Below are 25,522 nucleotides of genomic sequence, written 5' to 3' on the forward strand. Positions count from 1 at the left end.
TTTCAGATGAGCAATGATTTTTATTTCAAGAACAGCCTTGAATCCCAGAAACAGTTTCTGGGAGAAAAAACAATGCTCATTGTAATCAGCAATGTTTTCATTGCTGTCTGTCATGCACAGAACGTCACTGTCTGGGGATATGCGTCTGTCCTTCCGCCAAGTTTGGACAATGTTCTAACTTTTCTAATCACATATACACAACAAATATGGAAACGTACAGACTGAGCCCTCATTCTATCATGTTCTCTGCTCAATCAGAAAGCAGAGTACATGGCATTCCATAAATGGAAACATGGTCTCCATGGAATGAATTTTCCAAAGATTGACCATTTGCAGTGAAAGGATGAAACAGACTTCTCTCCCACAAGGCCTGATCCTGCAAATTCTTATCTTCACAAGTAGCCTTTATTCACATGGGTAGTTCCACTGACTTCACTGGGACTATCTGTATAAGCATCTGCAGTGCTTTGGCCTTTTATTCCATTTTCCTAAGGCGATTATAGAGCCATAGCATATATCTGTGATTTCTGTCATACAGGTGTAATGAAGCCCTGTATCAATTTGTATTTCTGCCCTCCCTCTATTACATGGGCTGTAGAATTGTTCGTAGCTTTGCAATTTGAACAAGTAAAAATATAAAAAATGAAAATTCTTGCTAGCCAGCCTTGGTGAAAGTATGTTAACAATTGAAATGAAAGCTCTTTTCATCAACTGATAAAATTTTAGATGGGATTTTTTGAAGTCCCTGTACTCTGCATTATCAGGTACTCTTACATGTCTTATTAGAGTTCTGTATGTTACTTAATGAATATCATATCCAAATTACATATAATAAAAGGAAAATCTTTGAAACACGATATTAAGTCTGAACATATATAGCATTGCTCTCAGTCCGAAAAGGTAAGATACTAAAAAGCAAAGATCCTCATAGCAATGTGAACTCACATACAGAGTTGCATGTACACAGTAGGTATTCCTGGCAATAAAGGCTGTTTGTGCAAAATCAAAGCAAAATCAAAGCTGGGCAATTTAGCAGACAAAAGTCAAGAAACCCATAGTTTAGGGTGAGCTTTCAATCTTAACTTTGCCACCTTGCACTTGTGCATTTTAATACTGGGGGTGATTTTCAGAAGCTCAACTCCCCTCTGTGCCTTTGAAAGTCTCCTCAATCTGGATGGAATTCCTTTGAATTTACACCAGGGTAACAGAGCAAGATTTGGCTCCATGTCTCATGACAAGAAAGAAACACTAAAAGTACACAATAAAAAGTACTCTAGTATTTGAAAAAGCATGTGGTTACTCAGGGTTAAACTGTCACTTTGCGATCTGCCCTGAGCAAGGAGATGTCCAGGAAGCAGATTGTTATGCTCCAACACACAAGGTGTGTCTTCCCTGCTGCTCTGGGGCAGAAGTAAACAATGCTGGGTCTATACCAATGCAGTAACCATCACCCCACATGCAGGTGCAGTTATGCTGACCAGCACATTGTGAGGTCAGAGCCAAAGCTTTGCTTAGTCTTACCCTGTCCTTTCCCACCTTCCTGCGCAGAGGATGAGGGGAGAGTAGTAGCTATGTGGAATATATTTCCCATCTCACGCTGCAACCCAACGACAAATACCCAGTGCAAGGTACTGCCTTACTCACCCTGCCCCCCTCCCACACCCTTACCTCCTTGTGCAGCTATGTGGTGCCAGTGATAATCTAGCCCTTAATTAAACTGAATATTATAATGCACGTGTGCAGAGGGGCAAAGGTTGAATGTTTGCCCTTATTTGTGCATGTCTTGACTTTTCTCTGTCTGACTACACAACCTTTGTTTTCCTTCAAAAGTTTTCGAAAAGCATTTTTCAGTTTTTAATTCCACTGAGGTCAATGAGGTTACTCTGGATTTCAGCTGGGTAACTGAAAATAGGATTTGGATCATAACAGGAGGAACAAGGTCATTTTAAAATAAGGCTCCCCCAGACCTCAGTGTAAACTAATCAGGATCTTGTAATTAATAGGCTCACAGTTGCCTCCTCATGTGACACCATCATTACTTGTTGACCACTGATAGTTAACTTACATGTAGCTCCTGTAAGCATTCCTTTTCCTTCCCTTTCCATTTACAGAAAGAAGCAAATGGTATTTACTGGCTTCCTCTTTCCTGTGTTATGACTTTCATTTTTCTTGTCAGCAAACTAGAATAGCCAATTAGCAGAAAATAATGACTTCGTAATAATATAGTAGCTTGAAAACGCTTTTGTAAACAGTATTTATGGAACTGCTGAGTATGAACCAAGTTAATGTATAACTGTGAAATGTAGTTTGATTGCACAAACTGTATGCAATATAATGAAAAGATGTGAAAGCAAGAAAACATTTTTCTCCTAATAAGTGATTAAAGAAAAATCTGATCTTTACTTAAATTTGCCATTCTCATGATTTTTTAAAAAATATCCAGTGATTCCTTAATTATAAAGCACATACAGATGCTCAGCAAATAGATTAGATGTTATATGAGTATTCCAGTGTCTCTTTCGGAAAAATAGCACAAAACTATCATGTCCAATGCAATCAGTGATCCATCTAGTCCAGAGGAGGGCAAACTATGGCCCGCGGGCCACATCCAGCCCACAGGACCCTCCAGCCTGGCCCCTAAGCTCCTGGCCCTGGAGGCTCACCCCCGGCCTCTCCCCCGCTGTTTCCCCTCCCCCACAGCCTCCGCTCACTGCACCGCTGGCGCCATGCTCGGGGCAGCGGGGCTGCGAGCTCCTGGGGCAGCACAGCTGCAGAGCCCGGCCTGACCCGGCACTCTGAGCTGCGCTGTGGGTTGGATAGAGGGCAGGGGAGTTCAGGTGGGGGCATGGACAGGGGTCGGGGCGGTCAGAGGGCGGGGAACAGGGCGGTTGAATGGGGGCAGGGGTCCTGGGGGAGGGGCAGTCAGGAAGGATTGGAAGGGTTTGATGGGGTGGCAGGGGGCAGTCAGGGGACAGAGAGAAGGGGTGGTTGGATGGGGCAGGGGTCCCGGGGGGGGCAGTCAGGAAGGAGGGGGGGTTGGATGGCGTGGTGGGGGGTGGGCAGGGGTTCTGGGGGTGGTCAGGGAGAAGGGGTGGTTGGATGTGGCAGGAGTCCCAGGGGGGCAATCAGGAATGAGAGGAGGGGTTGGATGGGGTGGCAGGGGGCAGTCAGGGGACTGGGAGCAGGGGTGGGTGTGTGGATGAGGGAGGGGTCCCGGGGGGGCCGCCAGGGAATGGTGGGGTTGGATGAAGCAGGAGTCTATATGCTGCTCATAATTTTGTGTATCAGTATCAGGCCCTCATTCATTTTCTGTCTAAACCAACCAGCCCAGTCTTTTTAAACTTTCGTCACAGAAAAATCTTTCCATACCTCTTTGTACTGCACAGAGGTTTTCACTGGGCAATCTACAATCATACCCAGCAATGTTACCTACGGCCATAGGAATGGATTTTGCTGCTGTAATTTTGGATGTAGGAATATTTTTAATTTTTTTTAAACATTGTCTTTCTAACTGAAACGGATTAAAACATTCACTGGGTTTGATTTTTAGAATAACAGTATATGAAAATGTTACTTTTTTCATTGTAAGGTTGCATTCTCACTTCTGGAGAGGGAACACAGGCCACTTCCTATTAAGATGACAGATCTTGGGTCACATGTGAGCTGCTCATACAGCAGTCTCAACTAAAGCCTTATCTGCACACACAAGCTGAACTGACTTGACTGAATCAGTTTAGACATGGATTTAAGAATGTCCGCACAAATGGACTGCACTGATTTAATTGAATTGATTTCTAAATTGATTTAATTACATTGGTACAACTCCTGTGTGGACAAGCCCGAAGAGTTCAGACCCAGGCCTGGGAACCAAGGACGTATGAATGCTATTTCTGACTGACACTTACTCATTCTCCGAGCAGCAGTGGGATTGTCACTTTCTATTGTATTTAGATTCCTATACCTCACCCATCATTTTAGTCTATGAATACTACTTAACTTCTCCGGTTACATATCCCCCTCGGTAAAATGGAGCTCATAGGAGTTACTTACCAGGGGCAGACAGAGTTTATTTAGCTCTTTGACAGCCTCCAGGAAGGATTTCACTGTGAAGAGCAAAGATTGTGTGAAGATTTTGAATGGGGATTTCAATTGCTGTGCTTGTCTTTTTTTTTCTTTAATGGATTAATTTGGTTAGTCTGAATGGCCAAAATGTTTTCTTTGGAACCATCCTTTTAAGAAATGGTCAGATCTGACTCTTTGGGGTAGGGATCTGTCCTGTTGTTCTGTGTTTGAACAGCACACAGAGCAGGGTCCTGGTCTGTGACTGGGGCTCCTATGTGCTACAGCAATACAAATAAATAACAACCGTCCCTAGGGTTAGGCTACTACAGCTATATTTTGGCACCTAGATGAAAGTGGCCTTATTTGCAAAGGTGCTAAGCACCTATCGTTTCTGTTCACCTCAATGAGATTTGCAGGTGGTCCGCACTTCTGAAACTCAGGCCACTCTTATTTAGGAGCCAAAATATGGATTTAGGAACCTAAGTTCTACACTACAAACTTAAGTCAACATAAGCTGCATTAAGTTGACCTAATAATGTATGTTTCTACACTACCGAGTCCCTTCCGCCGACCTAAGTGGCATGTAAGTCGGCTTCTGTACTCTACCTCCGCAAGAGGCGTAGCACTTGATTCGACATCCACGGGTCAACACTGGGATAGTGTAGACACTGTGTCGTGTAATTCAAATGAATTGGCCTCCAGGAGGTGTCCCACAGTGCTCCGCTGTGACCACTCTGGAGAGAACTTTCAACTCCACTGCACGTCAGCCAGGTATACAGGGAACAGCTGCTCCCCTTTTTAAAGCCCCGGGAACTTTTGAATTTTCATGTCCTGTTTGATCGGCGTGGAGAGCTCGCCAGCACAGCTGATCATGGAGACCCAAGGCCGCAAACGCACTCCATCATGGAGTACACAGGAGGTGGTGGATCTTATTGCTGTGTGGGGAGAAGAGACTGTGCAGGCAGAGCTCCGATCCAGCAGTAGAAACCTTGACATCTATGCCAAGATCTCACGAAGCATGAGGGAGAAGGGCTACACCAGGGACACATAGCAGTGCCACGTGAAAATAAAGGAGCTTTGGCAAGCGTACCAGAAGATAAGGGAGGCAAACAGTCATTCTGGTTCTTCCCCACAGGCATGCTGCTTTTACAAAGAGCTGCATGCGATTCTCGGTGGTGACCCCACCACTACCCCAAAAGGCAGTGTGCATACCTCCCAGGAGTCCTGGGCCACGTTGGGCAACAATGAGAAGGATATTGTTGAGGCGGAGGAGAATGGGAGGCAGCCAAGTGGAGGATCCATTCTCCCCGACAGCCAAGAATTGTTTAAAACCCTGAAGCCAATCCCCTCCCAGGACCAGGTGGTGGCTGAGCGTGATGCCGGGGAAGGCACCCTTCCAATCAGACTGTAGGGATTAGATGCTATTATTTTTTATGTTTAAATCTGAACAAAAAAAGGAGGTGTAGTGAGTATCTGTTTCCCAAGGGCCACTTGAGCTATGTGGAGGTGCTCCCTAAAAAAGACTGTTTATGTGCATGGGGATGGCCCGGGAATCCTCCATGAAGATCTTTAGAAAGCTTTCATGAAGGTACTCTGTAGTCCTTTGCAGAAGGTTTCTGGGAAGGGCTGTCCACCACGGTAGGATACTTTCTCACACCACTCTGGTATTAACTCAATGGCATCATTGCACCACACAGCATTGCAGCGTAAGGACCAGGTCTGTACCCAGAGGCTTGCAGCATCTGCTCCCTAGTAACCTAGTAAGCAAACAATGCCAGCGACCTTTTAAATATCCAAAGGCACATTCCACCACCATTCCACACTTGCTCAGCCTATGGTTGAACTGGTCCTTACTGCTGTCCAGGCTGCCTGTGTATGGCTTCATGAGCCATGGGAGAAAGGGGTAGGCTGGGTCTTGCAGGATCACAATTGGCATTTCAACATCACCAATGGTTATTTTGCAGTCTGGAAAGAAAGTCCCTGCATGCAGTTTTCTGAACAGACCTGTGTTCCTAAAGATGCATGTGTCACGCACGTTTCCTGACCATCTCACGTTGATGTTGGTGAAACAGCCCCTGTGATCCACCAGCACTTGCAACACCATTGGGAAGTTTCCCTTTCAGTTTATGTACTCTTTGGCAAGGTGGTCTGGTGCCAAGATAGGGATATGTGTTTTATCGCCCCACTGCAGTTAGGGAACCCTACTGCAGCAAAACCATCCACAGATGCCTGCAGAGTCACTACCCCTTCTTAGCAGAAGTCTGTTAATGACCCTGCAAACTTGGATCATAACAGATCCCATGGTAGATACACCCACTCCTAATTGATGCCCCACTGACCAGTAGCAGTTTGGCGTTGCAAGCTTCCACAGAGCTATCGCCACTTGCTTCTCCACTGTCAGAGCAGCTCTCATTTTAGTACTGCTGTGCTTCAGGGCTGAGGAAAGCTCTGCACACAGTTCCTGGAAAGTGGCCTTACGCATTTGAAAGTTCTGCAGCCACTGCTGGTCATCCCATAGCTGCATAACGATCCGGTCCCACCAGTCAGTACTTGTTTCCTGGGGCCAGAAGTGGTGCTCAACCATGTCAAGGTGATGCGTGACTGTTGCCAGCAAGTGCGAATTGCTCCGCTCTATGTCTTCCAGCAGGGCTGCTTGCGTGGCATCACATTGTTCCATGCGGGGGCTCCTGTATCAGCTGTGTAAATAGTGCAGGATAAGGCGTGAGGTGTTTGTAATGCTCACAACAACAGTGTACAGCTGAGCGGAGTCCATGCTTATTGTGCTATGGCATCCACGCAGGTAACCCCGACTTATAAAAAATGGTACAAAAAAGGTTTGGTTTATTTACCATTGATTTCAGGGAGGGAGGGAGGTGGTAAGTGCATCATGGGAGGCTAATGCCATGTTCCCATAACCGCCCATGCCAATGTTCTGGTCCCACGAGGCATTGCAAGCCCAACCCCAAATTCCACTTGGCTACATGCACTGTGGGATAGCTATCCACAGTGCAGTGCTACGTGCATCGATGCAAGCCCTGCCAGTGAGGATGCACGCCGCCGACACAATGAGGGTAGTGTGGACACGCAGGATCGACTTGCTTAAATCAGAGGCTAGATGTTGACTTACTTAACTTTGTAGTGTAGACATGGCCTATGTTTAGGCGTCCAGGTTTGAAAATTGTGGCCAATATTTCTGAAGTCTAGTTTGGTTTTATGATGTTTAAACTTTTTCTTGTTTTGGATGCAGATGTAGGTTTGTCACATGCAGTGCAAGTAATGAAGTGAAAAAGCTGTGAATCAAGATGCTCGCTCCTGAAATGATACAAAATTCTCTGTATTAATCTGATTACTCACATTTATCACTTCTGGATGCTAATGAGACACAGTACACGCAGTGCTGTGGCAGAGGCAGTATTTGAATCCGCTGCTAAATGATATTAAGCAATAAGGCTCCTTTTGGGTTAGATAATCTGTCATGGACCCTGAAAAAGGTGCAGTTCATAGCTGTGCTGCTCCTAGGAGAAAACCAGGGACCAAACTGTGATCCAGAGTTCCCCCTTGCTCCAGTGGGGAAGTAAATTGCATCAGCACTTTAGCTGGTGCAACTTACTTGCCCCGCCATATTGATGCTGCTGTGCTGACAGATATGTTTTAGGGGCCATAGTCAAGACTACACCCACTCCCTTGTGCCAGCTCCCTACTCCACACCATATGGGGGAGAAGAGGAGTAGCTACCCAGTGAAAGAGCCTCTCCCTGTTTTGCATTGCTAACCTCAGCGTGGACAGTGTGCACAGGGAGTGAGTGGATGCTTTATGGCCCATATTCCCATATGTGGGCATGTGCCACAGGTCACTCGGTGGCCCATAATCGTGAGGACTAGGAAGATTGACTATCTAGGCCAGTTGACCTCGTCTTGTCTAATGCTATGATTTGACAAATGATCAGAGGCGAATGACCAGATTATGGGGGGAAATGCTTATTCCAAAGTCCAGGAGGTTTGGAATAGTGAATCATAGGACTGGAAGGGATCTTGAGAGGTCATCTAGTCCAGTCCCCTGCACTCATGGCAGGACTAAGTATTATCTAAACCTTTCCTGACAGGTGTTTGTCCAACCTGCTCTTAAAAATCTCCAATGATGAAGATTCCACAATCTCCCTAGACGATTTATTCCAGGGCTTAACCACCCTGACAGGAAGTTTTTTCTAATGTCCAACCAAAATATCCCTTGCTGCAATTTAAGACCATTGCTTCTTGTCCTATCTTCAGAGGTGAAGAAAGACAATTTTTCTCCCTCCTCCTTATAACAACCTTTTACGTACTTTTACGTACTTGAAACCTGTAATCATGTCCCCTCTGAGTCTTCTCTTTTCCAGACTAAACAAACCAAATTTTTCAATCTTCCCTGATGGGTCATGTTTTCTAGACCTTTAATCATTTTTGTCACTCTTCTCTGAACTCTCTCCAATTTGTCCACATCCTTCCTGAAATGTGGCACCTAGAACTGGATACAATACTCCAGTTGAGGCCTAATCAGTGCAGAGTAGAGTGGAAGAATTGCTTCTTGTGTCTTGCTTACAACACTCCTGCTAATACATCCCAGAATGATATTCACTTTTTTTTCCAACAGTGTTACACTGTTGATTCATATTTAGCTTGTGGTCCACTAGAACTCCCAGATCCCTTTCTGCAGTACTCCTCCCTAGGCAGTCATTTCCCATTTTGTATGTGTGCAACTGATTGTTCCACCTTAAGTGGAGTACTTTGCATTTGTCCTTATTGAAGTTCATCCTATTTACTTCAGACCATTTCTCCAGTTTGTCCAGATCATTTTGAATTTTAGTCCTATCCTCCAAAGCACTTGCAACCCCTCCCAGCTTGGCATCATCTGTAAACTTTATAACTGTACTCTCTATGCCATTATCTAAATCCCTGATGAAGATATTGAACAGAACTGGACCCAGAACTGATCCTTGGGGGACCCCACTCATTATGTCCTTCTAGCATGACTGTGAACCACTTATAACTCACTCTCTGGGAACAAAAAGAAAAGGAGTACTTGTGGCACCTTAGAGACTAACCAATTTATTTGAGCATAAGCTTTTGTGAGCTACAGCTCACTTCATCGGATGCATACCGTGGAAAATACAGAAGATGTTTTTATACACACAGACCATGAAAAAATGGGTGTTTATCACTACAAAAGGTTTTCTCTCCCCCCCACCCCACTCTCCTGCTGGTAATAGCTTATCTAAAGTGATCACTCTCCTTACAATGTGTATGATAATCAAAGTGGGCCATTTCCAGCACATCGGCCAATGTGATATATGCCATCATGTGCCAGCAATGCCCCTTTGCCATGTATATTGGTCAAACTGGACAGTCTCTACGTAAAAGAGACAGCTACACGAGAGGAAAGTGATCAGGAACAGTCAGCATGGATTCACCAAGGGAAAGTCAGGCCTGACTAATCTAATCACCTTCTATGATGAGATTACTGGTTCTGTGGATGAAGAGAAAGCAGTGGATGTATTGTTTCTTGACTTTAGCAAAGCTTTTGACACGGTCTCCCACAGTATTCTTGTCAGCAAGTTAAAGAAGTATGGGCTGGATGAATGCACTATAAGGTGGGTAGAAAGTTGGCTAGATTGTCGGGCTCAACGGGTAGTGATCAATGGCTCCATGTCTGGATGGCAGCCAGTATCAAGTGGAGTGCCCCAAGGGTCAGTCTTGGGGCCGGTTTTGTTCAATATCTTCATAAATGATCTGGAGGATGGTGTGGATTGCACCCTCAGCAAATTTGCGGATGATACTAAACTAGGAGGAGTGGTAGATACGGTGGCAGGTAGGGATAGGATACAGAGGGACCTAGACAAATTGGAGGATTGGGCCAAAAGAAATCTGATGAGGTTCAACAAGAATAAGTGCAGGGTCCTGCACTTAGGACGGAAGAATCCAATGCACCGCTACAGACTAGGGACCGAATGGCTAGGCAGCAGTTCTGCGGAAAAGGACCTAGGGGTGACAGTGGACGAGAAGCTGGATATGAGTCAACAGTGTGCCCTTGTTGCCAAGAAGGCCAATGGCATTTTGGGATGTATAAGTAGGGGCATAGCGAGCAGATCGAGGGATGTGATTGTTCCCCTTTATTCGACATTGGTGAGGCCTCATCTGGAGTACTGTGTCCAGTTTTGGGCCCCACACTACAAGAAGGATGTGGATAAATTGGAGAGAGTCCAGCGAAGGGCAACAAAAATGATTAGGGGATTGGAACACATGATTTATGAGGAGAGGCTGAGGGAACTGGGATTGTTTAGTCTGCAGAAGAGAAGAATGAGGGGGGATTTGATAGCTGCTTTCAACTACCTGAGAGGTGGTTCCAAAGAGGATGGTTCTAGACTATTCTCAGTGGTAGCAGATGACAGAACAAGGAGTAATGGTCTCAAGTTGCAGTGGGGGAGGTTTAGGTTGGATATTAAGAAAAACTTTTTCACTAGGAGGGTGGTGAAACACTGGAATGCGTTACCTAGGGAGGTGGTAGAATCTCCTTCCTTAGAAGTTTTTAAGGTCAGGCTTGACAAAGCCCTGGCTGGGATGATTTAATTGGGGATTGGTCCTGCTTTGAGCAGGGGGTTGGACTAGATGACCTCCTGAGGTCCCTTCCAACCCTGATATTCTATGATTCTGTGAAAAGAATAAATGGACACAAATCAGATGTCAAGAATTATAACATTCGTAAACCAGTTGGAGAACACTTCAATCTCTCTGGTCACGTGATTACAGACATGAAAGTTGCGCTATTACAACAGAAAAACTTCAGAAACAGACTCCAAAGAGAGATTGCTGAATTGGAATTAATTTGCAAATTGGATACAATTAACTTAGGCTTGAATAGAGACTGGGAATGGTTGATTCATTAGAAAAAGTAACCTATTTCCCCTTGTTTATTCCTTCCCCCCCCTCACTGTTCCTCAGACGTTCTTGTTAAACCCTGGATTTGTGCTGGAAATGGCCCACCTTGATTATCATACACATTGTAAGGAGAGTGATCACTGTAGATAAGCTATTACCAACAGGAAAGTGGGGTGTAGTTGGGGGCAGTGGGGGGAGAAAACCTGGATTTGTGCTGGAAATGGCCCACCTTGATTATCATACCCATTGTAAGGAGAGTGATCACTTTAGATAAGCTATTACCACCAGGAGAGTGAGGTGGGGGGAGAGAAAACCTTATGCAGTGATAAACACCCATTTTTTCATGGTCTGCATGTATTAAAAACATCTTCTGTATTTTCCACAGTATGTATCCGATGAAGTGAGCTGTAGCTCACGAAAGCTTATGCTCAAATAAATTGGTTAGTCTCTAAGGTGCCACAAGTACTCCTTTTCTTTTTGCGAATACAGACTAACACGGCTGTTACTCTGAAACCTCTCTGGGAACAGTTTTCCAACCAGTTTTGCACCCACCTTATGGTAGCTCCACCTAGGTTGCATTTCCCTAGTTTGTTTATGAGAAGGTCATGCGAGACAGTATCCAAAGCTTTACTAAAGTCAAGATATACCACGTCTACCGCTTCCCCCCATCCACTAGACTTGTTATCCTGTCAAAGAAAGCTATCAGGTTGATTTGACACAATTTGTTCTTGACATATCCATGCTGACTGTTACTTATCACTATGAAGCCATGTTGTATTACACAAGTAAGGCACAATGCTTAGTACTTTTGAAGATCCCACCTTAAATGTGTATCTGGTGAAAATAAACCTAGAATGCAAACATTTAAACAGTAAACCCTGCCTTTTAAACAGTTTGAGGTTCCTATAGAGGCAGAGGCAGCTGCTGGCTGGCCACCCAAGCCCAGAAGTTACCAGTGCTGATCTTCTCTCTTAGTTCCTGTCTGCTATTGTCAGCAAAAATCATGTTTACCATGTTTACCAGGACGTGGCACACCTATGTTACTCACCACCTCACAAGGGCATGGTGAGAATTAATTCGCTAGTCTTTGTAAAGATGGAAAGTGCAACAGTGTGTTAGTATTATGCAGCAGCACTCCAGTTAAACAGTAATGATTTGGGTGAAGAGCATTTCTTCAGGACAAATGAAAGGCTGGGAGAAGCTGATGGCCCAAGTTCCTGCAGAGAGATTCTTATTGTTACTATAAACTGAAAACGAGAAAAAAATAGGCAAGAGTTTTTTTTGATTTTTTTAATGGATGATGCAATTTTTATCGTAATCTAAAAAGCCTTCCTGGTGAATGTATGTCCTGAAAATTAGCCAGGCAGATTGTTTGAATCCTCGTTCTATCCAGTTTATATAGTGAACCTGAAGCATGCTTTATTTTTGCTGAGCTCAGCTGACAGAACTTTAACACACACACACACACACACGTTCTCGTATATATATATATATATTTTTCACACTGCTCCTTTTTCCTAGTATAGTTAAAGCTGCTTTTCATGTGTTTTGAAAATAAATTACTAAAGTTCCAAAATCCAGTTTTTAATAAATTAATTTCCACAGTTGATATAGTGAAGTCAAAATTAAAGTCATGATAATTTGAGGCCTCTTCCAAACAGGTGTATGGGAATACAGTGGGAACTGAGGGCACTCAGTACTTCACTAGATTAAGCCAATGGTTCTTTAAGGTGTCATGCATCTGTATGACACAGATTTGTTTTGTGTTAAGTGATGCTCTTGATTAGCTAAGAAGTAACTGTTGTGCTCAGGCTCTCAGCTCCCAAAATGTTTTTTAATGCTTATAGTACTATATAAAAGAATATGTATATATTTGTCATTAGGTCTGATTACTAACAATATTTTGTAGCTTCACTATGTACCTTTCTCTATGCAGTGTTGTTGTAGCCATGTTGGTCCCAGGATTTTTTCCTGATATTTGAAAAGTACATAAAAAAAAAAGTCATCAAACATTTCATGGAACAGATGTAAAAGCAAAACCAGCCGTCTTCTGATAAAAAGAATATGATGGAAAAACAAAATGGTTTTTTTTTGTACCTCAAGTGCTCTTCAAAGGTGCTATGGCCATTCCATGACTTCTTACTGTTCCACGTAGCTTCAGGGCATATCAGAGCCTCTGGCAGTTTTCAGTGGCACCATGGATTTCTTTTTGTGATATTAAATAATGTATGTGTATTTCAAGTGTATATAAAGGAAGGCTGCAATAGACAGTATTCTGCTGAAATTAACAAAGTACTCAAGCTTTACTTTTGTGACTTATGAACTTGTATAGATTTATTAAGCATATTTGGTGATACTTTGATTCATTCTTGTAACCTCTCCCTCCTCTCATGGCTACACTCACTGTCATTCATTATAGGTCAATCTAAAAATGTGACATAAAACATAACATTATCCTTCACTGAAGGACACTAATGTCCTTGGACCTGTACGTTACAGAGAAAAAGACAAGAAGCAGTTCCCCAACAGCTGTAAATTGTCATAGCCACGTGAACTTCATCTTGAAGACTTTGTCTTGAACTCAGTGGAGCTATGACAATTTACACTGGCTGAGGCTTTGCCCTATAGCCCATGCACCTATGGTGCTTATGTTTTAAATTAGACAGAGCAGGGGTCTCAAACTTTTTCCACATGTGGATGGGGCCTCATGTTAACAGAGATTGTCTTGTGGATGCTTCACTTCCATTTGTGATCATGAAAACCACCTTCATTCCCATTCCCAACTGCACTGACCCCTCCCCTCCCCCCCGCTTCCATTCATTCCCTCAACTGTGGCAAACATAGCAGCTGGTGACATAGAAGCATAATAGTAATGTATTCAATGTATTTCAGTTTTCTTGTAAAGCAATTTTGCAGTTGGAAATAAGGGGAGTCAGCATCATATGACCAGTCAGCTTTCCATGAACCATCAGTAGGTACTCCACAGACCATGGGCCACAGTTTGGGGGGCAAGCACTATATTTCACTGACTGCTAATTGAAAAAGGTACAGCTTCAAAAGATTGCAGACTTGGTTTTGTTTTTATTAAAATGCTTAGCTTGGTGCATTTGCTTTGAAAGACTCCACAGAGGAAGTATATTTTAAGGACATAATCAAAATTGTGTTATGTACCTTTAATAATGCACATTTTAAAGGAAAAAGTACTGTGAGGATGAGGTTATTGGTAAGAATGAGATGACTAAATCATTTAGAGCGTGGGGGGCCAGGACAAAGGATAAACAATTACAGTAGAGGATGAATAACAAGGGAGGAGAAAATGACATCAAGAGTCTGACTATGGAACTAGAAAATGTTTAAATAATATACATAAAATGAAATATCAGCCTGAGATTTTAACCGAATGAAGAAACTGACTGTGTTCTGCACTAGTAGTTATTCATATCAACAAAATTCCTGATTTTAATTGTATGTATTGTTTCACCTGAACTAAGAAAACTCTCATAAGGTGAGAAGCATTTGGCCCTTTGTTACTGAATAAACAAGAACCGTGATCTAGAATCACAATCATCACAGTGTATGGCAGATATATCAAAGATTTGTTTTGACGTTTATAATCAAAATAAATTATCAAATGAGTAAATTAATTTTAACATAAACTAGACATTTTAAACTTCTGCACGTTATATGAATGAATAATTCTTGGAATCATATTCTAGGTCTTAATGTAGCCACATATAACAATGTGATCACTGCACTGGTGTCTTGAAATGGGAGTAAAAACAATACCAATACTTTGCACTTCTATAGTGTCCCCTATCTAGCATCTCAAAGAATTGTGGATCTGCCTGCCATCCCTATTCTGAGTATGATCTTACTCTGTGAGTGGTTTCACTAATTGTTTTTTGTTCTTTTTAAAGTCCCTGAATGACTTGCCAAAGAACGTAGACAAAGCCTGTCTCAGAGCCAGGAATCCCAGTCCCTAACCACTATGGGGATTTTAAATTCTTCTTTCTGTCTTAACATATATAATCATTTTGTGCACATGAGCCATTTATGAATATAGTATTGAACATTACCTGAATACTTGCATATCTCCTTCCTTTTCAGTAGCAAAGGAAATAAAGTTGACTAGTGATTTTATAAGATTATTTATCATGTTTCCTCATATGCTCCAACTCTAGATATGGGTTTGATCACTCTATCCTCAATCCAGCAAAACAATTAAGCAGATGCTTAACTGTAAACAAGGCAGGTAAGGGATAGGCACAATACACTTGTACTTATAGGGCCCCAACTCTTGGAGTCATGCGATCAAAGATCACATTGCCACCCTGCCTCTCTAGGGGTGAGTGAAGAGAGGAACCTTACTGCCACTCTTGAGATTACAAGGGGGCCCCAGGCCACTGCCCCTGTCTCATTGGAAGAAGAGGGACAAAGACTGGGGGGTGGGTCCATGGAGGCAGAGCAACAGGTGGTCCTAGGGTCTCAGATTGCCTGGCCCTGGCCTTTTAGCATATGAGTAATGCTACTGAGGTGAAGCTTAAAATGAAAACTTAAGTGCTATGCTGGATTGGGGTCAGAGTGCTCAGAGTCTTGTAGGATCCACCCATATAACTTCAAAAAAAGAACTGATACTCAGTTCTATCCTTGATCTTGCTTATTTAATTTCCAAATTTCCAGCTTTTCCAATCGAACTATTAAAGGATTCCGGTTTGGCATCTAAGGCTCCAATTCTGCAAGCTGCTCCAGCTAGGCCACGGGATCCACCCACGTGAAACAGCTTGCAGGACCAGCACCAAAGTAATTTTCCAGTCCATTATATCCTCCATCAAATTCCTTACTTCATTGCAAAGAGGGGCATGGAGCAACATTCATGTCGCACTCTCAGTCAGTACCCAGCCTGGGGAAACTAATGATCCAACCATGGGACGAAATTCGGTGATGAATCCTGTTCGCGTGCCACCTGAGGCACAATGCACATACGCTAAGAAGAATCTTGAAAAAATGTCATCCATTGATATTGTCCCTATGGCCGTACGAACAGATGTGAATTTCCCTGCATTCCCTTGTCCTTACCTGGGCAAGGGCTGTAATCTCAACAAGAAATTTACCCGCATATGAATGCGCAAATCTTCCATTGAAGTCAATGGCTCCTGACTTCAGTGTCAATGAGACTTGCACCCACTTACATCAAGGCTGAATACAGCCATTTATACCTTTTAGTCAATTTTTTAGATATTCTACATCCTAGTATTAGGAATCAGTAATTTCCCTTTGGCTCGCTTTATTTCATGTTTAGAACAGATGGGGTTGAAACTGACAGGGTTTGAAATTCCTCTGTTTGTAAGGCCAGCATGAAGTCTATACACCGTGTAAGCCCTCAAATTAAGTATTAAGTAGGCTTGGAAGTATTAGATTTCTACTGGTAAATGTCAGTAAATGTTGATTTCACTATACACAAACCAATGAAAAAATATTTCCATTGATGATAACTGAAATTTACAAATAGGCAAAATAATAAAAATGCTTCTTGAGAACTTATTCAAGTTTGATTTTAGGTTACTTATGTTGTATATTTTGACCTGTGATGTTCACAATTTGTGTTTTAATTATTCTAAAGCTTTAACGTTTGGATTTCAATGTCTACTGTCATTAAATAATTAGTCTGACTCCCCCCCACATAATTTCCCACAACTGTGAAAATTTAAATTGACAAAATAAAAATGTTTAAAAATAAACATTGATATTATTGGTCCAAATTATATTAAAAAAATCAAACTCTGCCAAGTCTAGTCTAAAGTAAGACTTTATGCAGTCCAGTGGGTCTTGTGTTGGACCTTTGCAAAGGAGTGAATTTCATCCATACTGTTTTTTTCACAGTAGCCTCTCAATGTACCAGATATTTGATATTTTGTATACATTTAAAAACAAGCAAAAAACCCCCCAAAAAACAAACAAAAAAAAAACAGGAACTTTCCTTCTTGCTGCTGAGCGTTGGCGTTAAGGTATTTACTTTATATTAGAGAAGCTCACTTGTCTCTTGGGTTTGTCCTCCTGTCCTTCATCAGTAAACATTTGGATTGGTGTTGTTGGTAACTGTATCTAATTCAGGCTAAACCAGGGCCATCAGTAAGGAACTGAGAAACAGTATTTACTGGGATTGGGAGATTATATAGCTGCTTCTTTGTGTAGATGATGGTTCTCAGCGTTCCCACAGGACTAGAAAGAAAACAAACATAAAACAGTGAGATAAGAGTAGAAAAGTGAAAATAATGCTTATGATGAGACTTTTCTCTTGAATTCTCTTGTTCAGACTAACCAAACTATCAAAAGGTAGAATAACCTTCATGTATTATAAATGAACTGGCGTAATAGCATGCAGATATTGCTGCTATGGCCTCTGCACACCAGCTAGTCTATAGTACAAAGGCAAAATCCTACAGTTTGAGTATGAGATGAAGTATAATTTAAAGAGAATTAGCTTTAACAAAGAGAGAGAGAGAGATAAGACAGTTTTAGTAAAGTAAAAACAGATTTCTAAATAGTTAAACATTTTGTTTTCAGTAAGCAGACTGGGAATTTAGTATGAGGGAAAGACTGTCCAGGAAGAAAACAGCAGGCAGACATTTTTAAGAACTAATATCTACACAAAGAAGAGTTTAGAGAAGTACTATGGGGATTTTTGTTTTATTTTCCTTTAAGAGCATTACAAACATTTGTGGGGGAAGGTTTATTTGATTTTGTTGAGACTGAGTTTAAACCATTTTATGAACCATATGAGGGAAAGAATTTACAGTTGGAAGAGAGATGCTTAGAAAACAGAAAGAAACAAAACCGAGGCGGTTTGGAGTGTTAAACAGTATAGAGAGGAGAGGATGATGTCAGCATGTTCCTATCTCCACACCTGATATCAGCATATGGAAAACATCTGACGTTACAGCAACTTTCAAATGCTCTTGCATGATGATAAAACAATAATAATACCTAGCTCCTATATAGTGCTTTTTATCAGTAGATCTCAAAGCACTTTACAAAAAATGTCAATGACACTGCTGAAACATTACATTGTATAATCCATATAAACTATAAGAAATCTTGAATCTAAAAACACATCCTCTGGTATGTACACTTAAAAAATTGGGGATTTGTATTTGTGGATCCAGCTATAGTAGAGGTTTCCAGATCTACACAATTACTAAATAAGAGCATTACGCGCAGTAATTTACATTCCATATGTGTCTACAATTATACATTCTTGTTAAAAAAGCTTCATTTTCTGCAATCCTTGGTATTATTGAACCCAGCCTTTAAAGAACCATGAATCAAAATCTCATAATTTTTGGAGCATCTTACAAATCATGAGATTTAAAAAATAATCAAATTTGGCCTTTTGTTTGCTTTAAAGTTTGTAAGCATCCAGGGTACACATTTTCAATGATTGCTCAATAACTTTGAAGGCTAGAAACTTTTTTTTAAAATGAAAGCTTGGATTTTCCAATCATCACATGATTCCAGGAGCTGGAGCTTTAAGAAAAGACAAATATTGCAAGACTCAAGATAAAATTGTGAGCGTTGGCAATGTTGCTTTGGTCCACTCCTCTGCTCCATTTCCCTCACCCACTTCCTTTACACTGGTCTCTTTCTACCCTTTAGTCCAGCCTCCCCATCATCTTGCCTCTTCCAGTTGCTGGGTTATTCTTCAGCCCACCCTCTCTTCTACATCACTCATCATCCGCACCTGTGTGTTGTGCCTCATTTTGATCCATCCCCTGCTCTCCCCTCCCCTTCTTTGCACTGGATCTATCCAATCCTCCTCTTTAGGTCATCTGCCAGTGGGAAATTGAGAAATCTAAGTAGACTTAGGATGCCTTTCTGCTATTCATTGGAAAACTGAGAGGGAAGAAAGACTATCTGAAAGATGTCAAGTTTCTGGTATCAAAAGATTCTTTAATGAACTGGCAACTACCACTGCTGTCCTAGGTATCCCAGCATGAGGTGTTATATGCTACTGTTAGATTTGGACTATAGAACTCCAAAATGTGGATGTATTTGTATTTGTGCATTAAAGTAACTGACACCAAATATTTTACTAGTATGATACCACCCTCTGAAAAAAGCTACTTGCATGTCATCTGCATTTGTATTATGGGAATCCCCAGAGAAAGATATGCCTGCAGTCATATCACTTTGTGGCAGGATCCTGTCATCTCCCTCAGCCCAAGCAGTCAGGCTGGGTCAGTACTTGGATCGAAGAGCTCTATGGAACACCTAGATGCTTCAGGAAGTGATGTTGGGGATCCAGCATACATAAGAGAATGGCCATATGGGGTCAGATCAATGGTCCATCCAGCCATATCCTGCCCCCCACCGTGGCCAGCACCAGAGCTTCAGGGAGAGTGCACAGGACAGGGCAATTTTGGCGTGATCCACCTGTCTTCCACGTCTGGCTTCTGGCAGTCAGAAGTTTAGGATTGCCCTGAGCATGGGGTTGCATGCCTGACCATCTTGGCTAATAGGCCTATTTTCCATTTATAGGCCTATCTTCCATGAACATATTTAGTCCTTTTATGAACCCAATTATACTTTTGGCATTCACAACATCACCTGGCAGTGAGTTACACAGGTTAAATTGTGTGAAAAAGTACTTCTTTTAGTTTTAAACCAGCTGCATATTAATTTCCTTGCGTGACCCCGAGGTTTTTGTATTGTCTGAAAGGGTCAATAACATTTTCTTGCTCACACCACTAAGGATTTTATAGACCTCTAAGTGTGATTACACTTTTTTCTGTGTCAGCTAGTTCTTCTAGTCTATGCAGGCTCTTAAAACACTTTCATCACCATAGTAGATGGGCTTCCCCTGACCTTGGCTAAGTTTTTTCTCTCATTCACTGCAGGTTGAAAGTTTCACAACCCTTTTTTCCTTTCCTGCAAACAATTATGGAAAACGATGCCAGTTTTTGACCAGCTCCACCCAGGAGCCAGAAATGTCCTGTTCACAGGCGCTTGGATGTGCCAGCAGCTGGGATTGAAAGGAAGAGGGGGCTGTTGCTGCCAAGAATAACTATGCCTGCTGGGCCTGTCCTAAGCTTTGGCTGGGGACACTGCTTAATTTGTGCCAGGGCTTGACAGGGCAGATCCCTGGCACCTCTAGGCTTGGCAGTTCATAGCCCCGCTGGGCTTGCTCCATCAGTTATGAATGTAAAAAAAAAAAAATGCCTGTGCCCCAGTACCTCTTTCATTACAAATTAAGTATTGGCTGGGGAAGGGCTGCTCTCCCGCTAGCCTAGGGGCAGGGCCATCCCCGCGCGCGCGCGCCAGCCTCCCCGGGGGCTGGAACCCCTGCTCCTCCAGCGTTCGAAACGGTCGTTCCCCCCTCTAACGGCAGGCGGGATCCACCACCAACGTTCTAAACAACGGCCGAGGCTCTCAAAGGGCGGCGCGAGCGCGGGCTCCCTCCCCACGTGCCGGCCAGGCCCGGCGACCTCACTTCCGGCCGCGGGGCGGGGGGAGTGGGCGGAACCGGAGGAGTGCGCATGCGCCGCTGACCGCACACCGCCCAGGCGAGGCGGCTGGTCCCTTGCAGGTCCCTGAGTGCTCGCCTCGGCGCTGCTGCTGCGGCTGGGCGCAAAGTCCGCGCCGGGCAGGGCAGCGCGGGGTCCCCCCCTTGGCCCTGCAGGAGCAAAGGGGGCGCAGCTGGGCCCGGCGCTTCCCACCCCGCGGCCGCGGTGCCGCTGCCCGGCGGGGCGGCGGGCGAGTGAGCGGGGCGGGGGCAGCTCCCCGCGGGCGGAATGTGAGGCTCGCCGCCCGGCTCCTGCCAGCGGCGAGCGGTTCCCCGGGCAGCGCGTCCCCTCCCCCACCCCCGGGCACCCCTCGCTGCGGGGCCGGGCACTGCCCGCGCTTCTCCGGCTGCGTCCCCGTCCCCAGCCCGCCGCTCGCCATGAAGAAGTTCTCCCGCATGCCCAAGGCCGAGGGGAGCGGCGGCGGCGGCGGCGGGACGACGTGCGCTGGCTCCGGCGGCGCGGGCGGCGGGGGCGCCGCGGGCCGGGTGCTCGCTGTGGGACGGCACCAGGTCACCCTGGAGGATCTGCTGGCGGAAGGTAACGGGTGCAGGCCCCGGGCCGTGGGGGTGGGCAGTGCCAGGGCAAAGCCCCCGCCGCCTCGGTGGAGATGCCCCGGAGGCGATCGGCGGGTCAGGGCGGCTCAGCCCCCATCCCGCTCGCTTTCCCAGGGCCACGAGTGCCAGCCCATGCCCTTGCGGGAGGGAATCGGGGCTGGGAGGCAGGAGCCCTGCAGAGTCCATGAAGGGGGCTCCCGTAGACCGACTAAAAAGTTGGGGACAGAAGGAGAGAGGTCTTCCCTTTGCGCCCCCCACTCTGGGCTAGAAGCCGGAGACCTTTGGATCGCCCCTTTTTTCTCCTCCCCCCGGCACTGGCTCTCCTTCCCAGACTCTAAATAGCTGCATACACATTATAAGCCGGTTAGGGTTTTTTGTTTTTTAAATGATTGGCTGCTGCATTGGCCTCATTGTAGGGTTTACTTAGTTTCCTGGCATATTGTCACCAGTAAACCATTATGAAATTGCCTAGCAAGTGGCATGCTGCTGTTGGATCTGATGATTCATTGGGTCAGATCAAATGGTGTTTCAGAGAGTGTGTGTAGTGTACAGTAACCAATGCCAGAGAACGGACTTGTATAAGATTTTTGTCCTGTTTGCTAAGTAATTCTAAATGAAGCTCATATTAAGGCCTAACTTCTGGAATTCAACAGACTTGTACTTGGATCAGCAATGAATGTGTGGTGTTTGCAGCTTTTTATGCAGTAGGACTCCTGTCTCTCCCCTTGCAACAGTATTTGATTAATTACTCCATCGTTAGTATGCTGCTTGTATTGTTAAACCGGCAATTGACATTGCAGTGAACTTATGTTGGACAACAAAAGCTCTGAATGGGCAATATTTGGTCATTTATGCTATGCATTTTAGTAAACTAAATAACATAGGTAATCTTGACTAGTATCCGCTTTGGGTTCTTATTGTGGGAGTAACCAGTATAGTTCTTATCCCTTAGCTAAATTTTTATGTATACTCTACGCTATGAAGACTACTGTAAAATTCCCTTCTCGGGTGGTTGGACATAAGGCCAGTTTTGTATTTAGAATACTCCTATGCGGTGTGGTATTCTTGCAAAATTAGAAAACAGTAAAGTGAATAAAATTATGTTAATGTGTGTCGGAGAAAGAAAAGGAGTACTTGTGGCACCTTAGAGACTAACCAGTTTATTTGAGCATGAGCTTTCGTGAGCTACAGCTCGCTTCATCGGATGCATACTGTGGAAAATACAGAAGATGTTTTTATGCACACAAACCATGAAAAAATGGGTGTTTATCACTACAAAAGGTTTTCTCTCCCCCCACCCCTCTCTCCTGCTGGTAATAGCTTATGTAAAGTGATCGCTCTCCTTACAATGTGTATGATAATCAAGGTGGGCCATTTCCAGCACAAATCCAGGTGTCGTCCCCCTCCCGTCCCCCCCCCACAAACCCATTCTCCTGTTGTCAGAGAGTAGACTTATGTGCATATGCATGCTGGCCAATTTTCATGGTTTATTTATAACTCTCAACCCAAGTACTGTGTGCAATTGTGTAGGTTTGCATGTTCTCATTACCCCTTGCATATATTTATTAAACTGCTATTAATGTCAAACAAAGAACGTTTATAGGTTCTAAATTGATTTCCTTATTTCAAAGTGAGAGAATTGGTAAACGGCTAAGGCATTGCAGATACTGATAGTAGATCTGAGTACTGTTTATCCCGTGCTATTGAAAAATGATTGCAACGGGAGTATGTTATTGTGGAATTTTCATTTTTTCAAACATATGTGGGATTCTGGGAATCCTCTTTAGAACCTTGAAAGGTCTATTGAAAAATATGAATTCTAAGGAAGAACATGCCTACCCTGACTTTTAGTGCCCTCTGAAAGGGACACTGTCATCTTGAGATCTTTTTGATTTAAAAATATGAAATGAATAGTTTGTTACTGCATCTTTTTTAGCTTTTGTGCAAATTTTTCTGTAATAATTTCCTATTAAAAAGGTTTCAAGTCAGCTATTAAATACCCACACAAAGGAATACTGACCATGCACTTCGCAGCACTTGATGCCAAAAGTAGAGTGGAATTTTCCCACCTCACCTTTCAATTAATATCTTTATCTATTGTAATGGATTTTTTTAATCTTTCACACAGAAGTATTAGTTGACAGTATCCCTTTAGCTAAAATTGAATTTGTGTTCAATATTGAGAAGATGGGTAGTTTTGCTTTTGCAGTTTAGAAGTGAGCTCAGTACTCATGCATTAGTTTTAGGCCACCAATTCCACAACTAGCAATGCAGGTGGACCCTTTTATGGAGCCTTAGCCCTGGTCTACACTGTGGGGTTAGGTTGAATTTAGCCTTATGTCCATCTTAAAATGAACGCGTCTACACAACCAACCCCTTTCCGTCGACCTAAAGGGCTCTTTAATTGACTTCTGTACTTCTCCTCTGTGAGGGGCGGAGTGCTAAAATCAACCTTGCTGGGTCGAATTTGGGGTAGTGCAGATGCAATTCGGCAGTATTGGCCTCCGGGAGCTATCCCAGAGTGCTCCAATGTGACCGCTTTGGACAGCACTTTGAACTCCGATGTACTAGCCAGGTACACAGGAAAAGCCCCAGGAAATTTTGAATTTAATTTCCTGTTTGGTTCGCGTGGCGAGCTCAGCAGCACAGGTGACCATGCAGTGCCCCCAGAATTGCAAACGAGCTCCAGCATGTACCAAAATGGAGACACTTGATCTGATTGCTGTATGGGGAGAAGATTCTGTGCAGGCCGAAATCTGATCAAAAAGAAGAAATGCTAAAGTATGTGCCAAAATCGCACAGGGCATGGTGGAGAGAGGCTACAACAGGGACACGCAGCAGTGACATGTGAAAGTTAAGGCGCTCAGGCAAGCCTACCAAAAGACAAAGGAGGCAAACAGTTGCTCAGGATCAGAGCCCCATACATGCCGCTTCTATCATCAGCTGCATGGCATTCTAGGGGGGGACCCCACCACTGCCCGTGGACACCTGCAAGGGGGGACTTTCACGCAACAAGGAGGAGGATTTTGTGGAGGGGGAGGAGAATGCTCAGCAGGCAAGCAGTGAATCTGTTCTCCCTGGCAGCCAGGACCTTTTCATCACCCTGGAGCCAATACCCTCCCAAGGCTGGATCCCCAATCCTGAAGCCAGAGAAGGCGGCTCTGGTGAGTGCACATTTGTAACTACAGTACAGGGTTTAAAAGAAATAGTGTTTAATGTTTGTTTTGCTCTGAAGAATTGGGATGCATTCGCCGCCAGTACAGCTACTGGAGAAGTCTGTTAATGTGTCTGGGGATGGAGTGGCAATCCTCCAGGGACATCTCCATGAAGCTCTCCTGGAGGTACTCTAAAAGCCTTTGCAGAAGGTTTCTGGGGAGGGCTGCCTTATTTCGTTCTCCACGGTAGGACACTTTACCATGCCAGGCCAGTAGCAAGTAGTCTGGAGTCATTGCAGCACAAAGCATGGCAACGAATGGTCCTGGGTTTTGGTCGCATTCAAGCAACATTCGGTCTATATCTTTGTGTTAGCCTCAGGAGAGTGATATCATTCATGGTCACCTAGTTGAAATTGGGGAATTTTTGTAAGGGAACAGTAAAAGGACCCCGTTCATGCTGGGTTGTTTGCGCTTGGCTAAAAGGGATCATCCCTGAGAACAGCCACATGGCGGGGGGAGGGGTGAAGGGATCATCCCAGAGAATAGCCACGCGGTGGGGTGGAGGGAGGTGTGTGCTGCACATCCACCCAAAAACCGCAGCCCCTCCTTTTAAATGTGAAACCCAATTGGCATTACTTGCTATGGGAAAGGATGGCGCTGCAGTGTGAAACCATTCCCACATGTTATGAAGGCGTAAGAAGCCAACCCTGTGTACCAAAAGGCTTACCATGGCTGCCTGGAAACCAAATTCTGTTGCTTCATACCGGCAGGCGCTCAATATAAAAGGCAAAATGCGACCTTGTACCTAAAGCACATGTGCTGTCTGCTGTGAATTGCTTGATTCACTGTGGAAGAGTCTCCCTTTTGTTCTCAGAAATGTATCATTTTAAATTTTACTCTCCCTTTTTATCTCCCCCCAGGTGCAAATGTTTCTGTGCTCCCTCTATCATTTCCATCCCTGAGGTTATCGCAGATTAGAGGGTGAAAAAAACGCACTCGCAGTGACATGTTTTCCGAGCTCATGCAGTCGTCCCGCACTGATAAGGCACAGCTTAATGCATGAAGGCATTCAGTGGCAGAGGCCAGGAAAGCATTAAGTGAGCGCGAAGAGCAGAGGCAGGAGGCGATGCTGAGGCTAATAGGGGAGCAAACGGACATGATGAAGTGTCTGCTGGAGCTTCAGGAAAGCCAACAAGAGCACAGACCCCCGCTGTATCCATTGTATAACTGCCTGCCCTCCTCCCCAAGTTCCATATCCTCCTCACCCAGATGCCCAAGAA

At 44.1% G+C, this 25,522-nt stretch overlaps 1 protein-coding gene across 1 annotated transcript in view; it reads left to right on the forward strand.

The window, feature by feature from the left end:
* The first annotated feature begins 20,510 nt into the window (after nucleotides 1-20,510).
* Nucleotides 20,511-25,522, forward strand: part of BMP2K (BMP2 inducible kinase) — a 108,875-nt gene continuing 103,863 nt past the window's right edge. The window contains exon 1 of the mRNA XM_084626903.1: nucleotides 20,511-21,070. Within this exon, the coding sequence (XP_084483029.1) occupies nucleotides 20,911-21,070 (160 nt within the window). The 5' untranslated portion in view covers nucleotides 20,511-20,910. The remainder of the gene's footprint in view (nucleotides 21,071-25,522) is intronic.

The sequence above is a fragment of the Lepidochelys olivacea genome, assembly GCF_965140295.1.
Source record: "Lepidochelys olivacea isolate rLepOli2 genome assembly, chromosome: 4".
NCBI lineage: Eukaryota > Metazoa > Chordata > Testudines > Cheloniidae > Lepidochelys > Lepidochelys olivacea.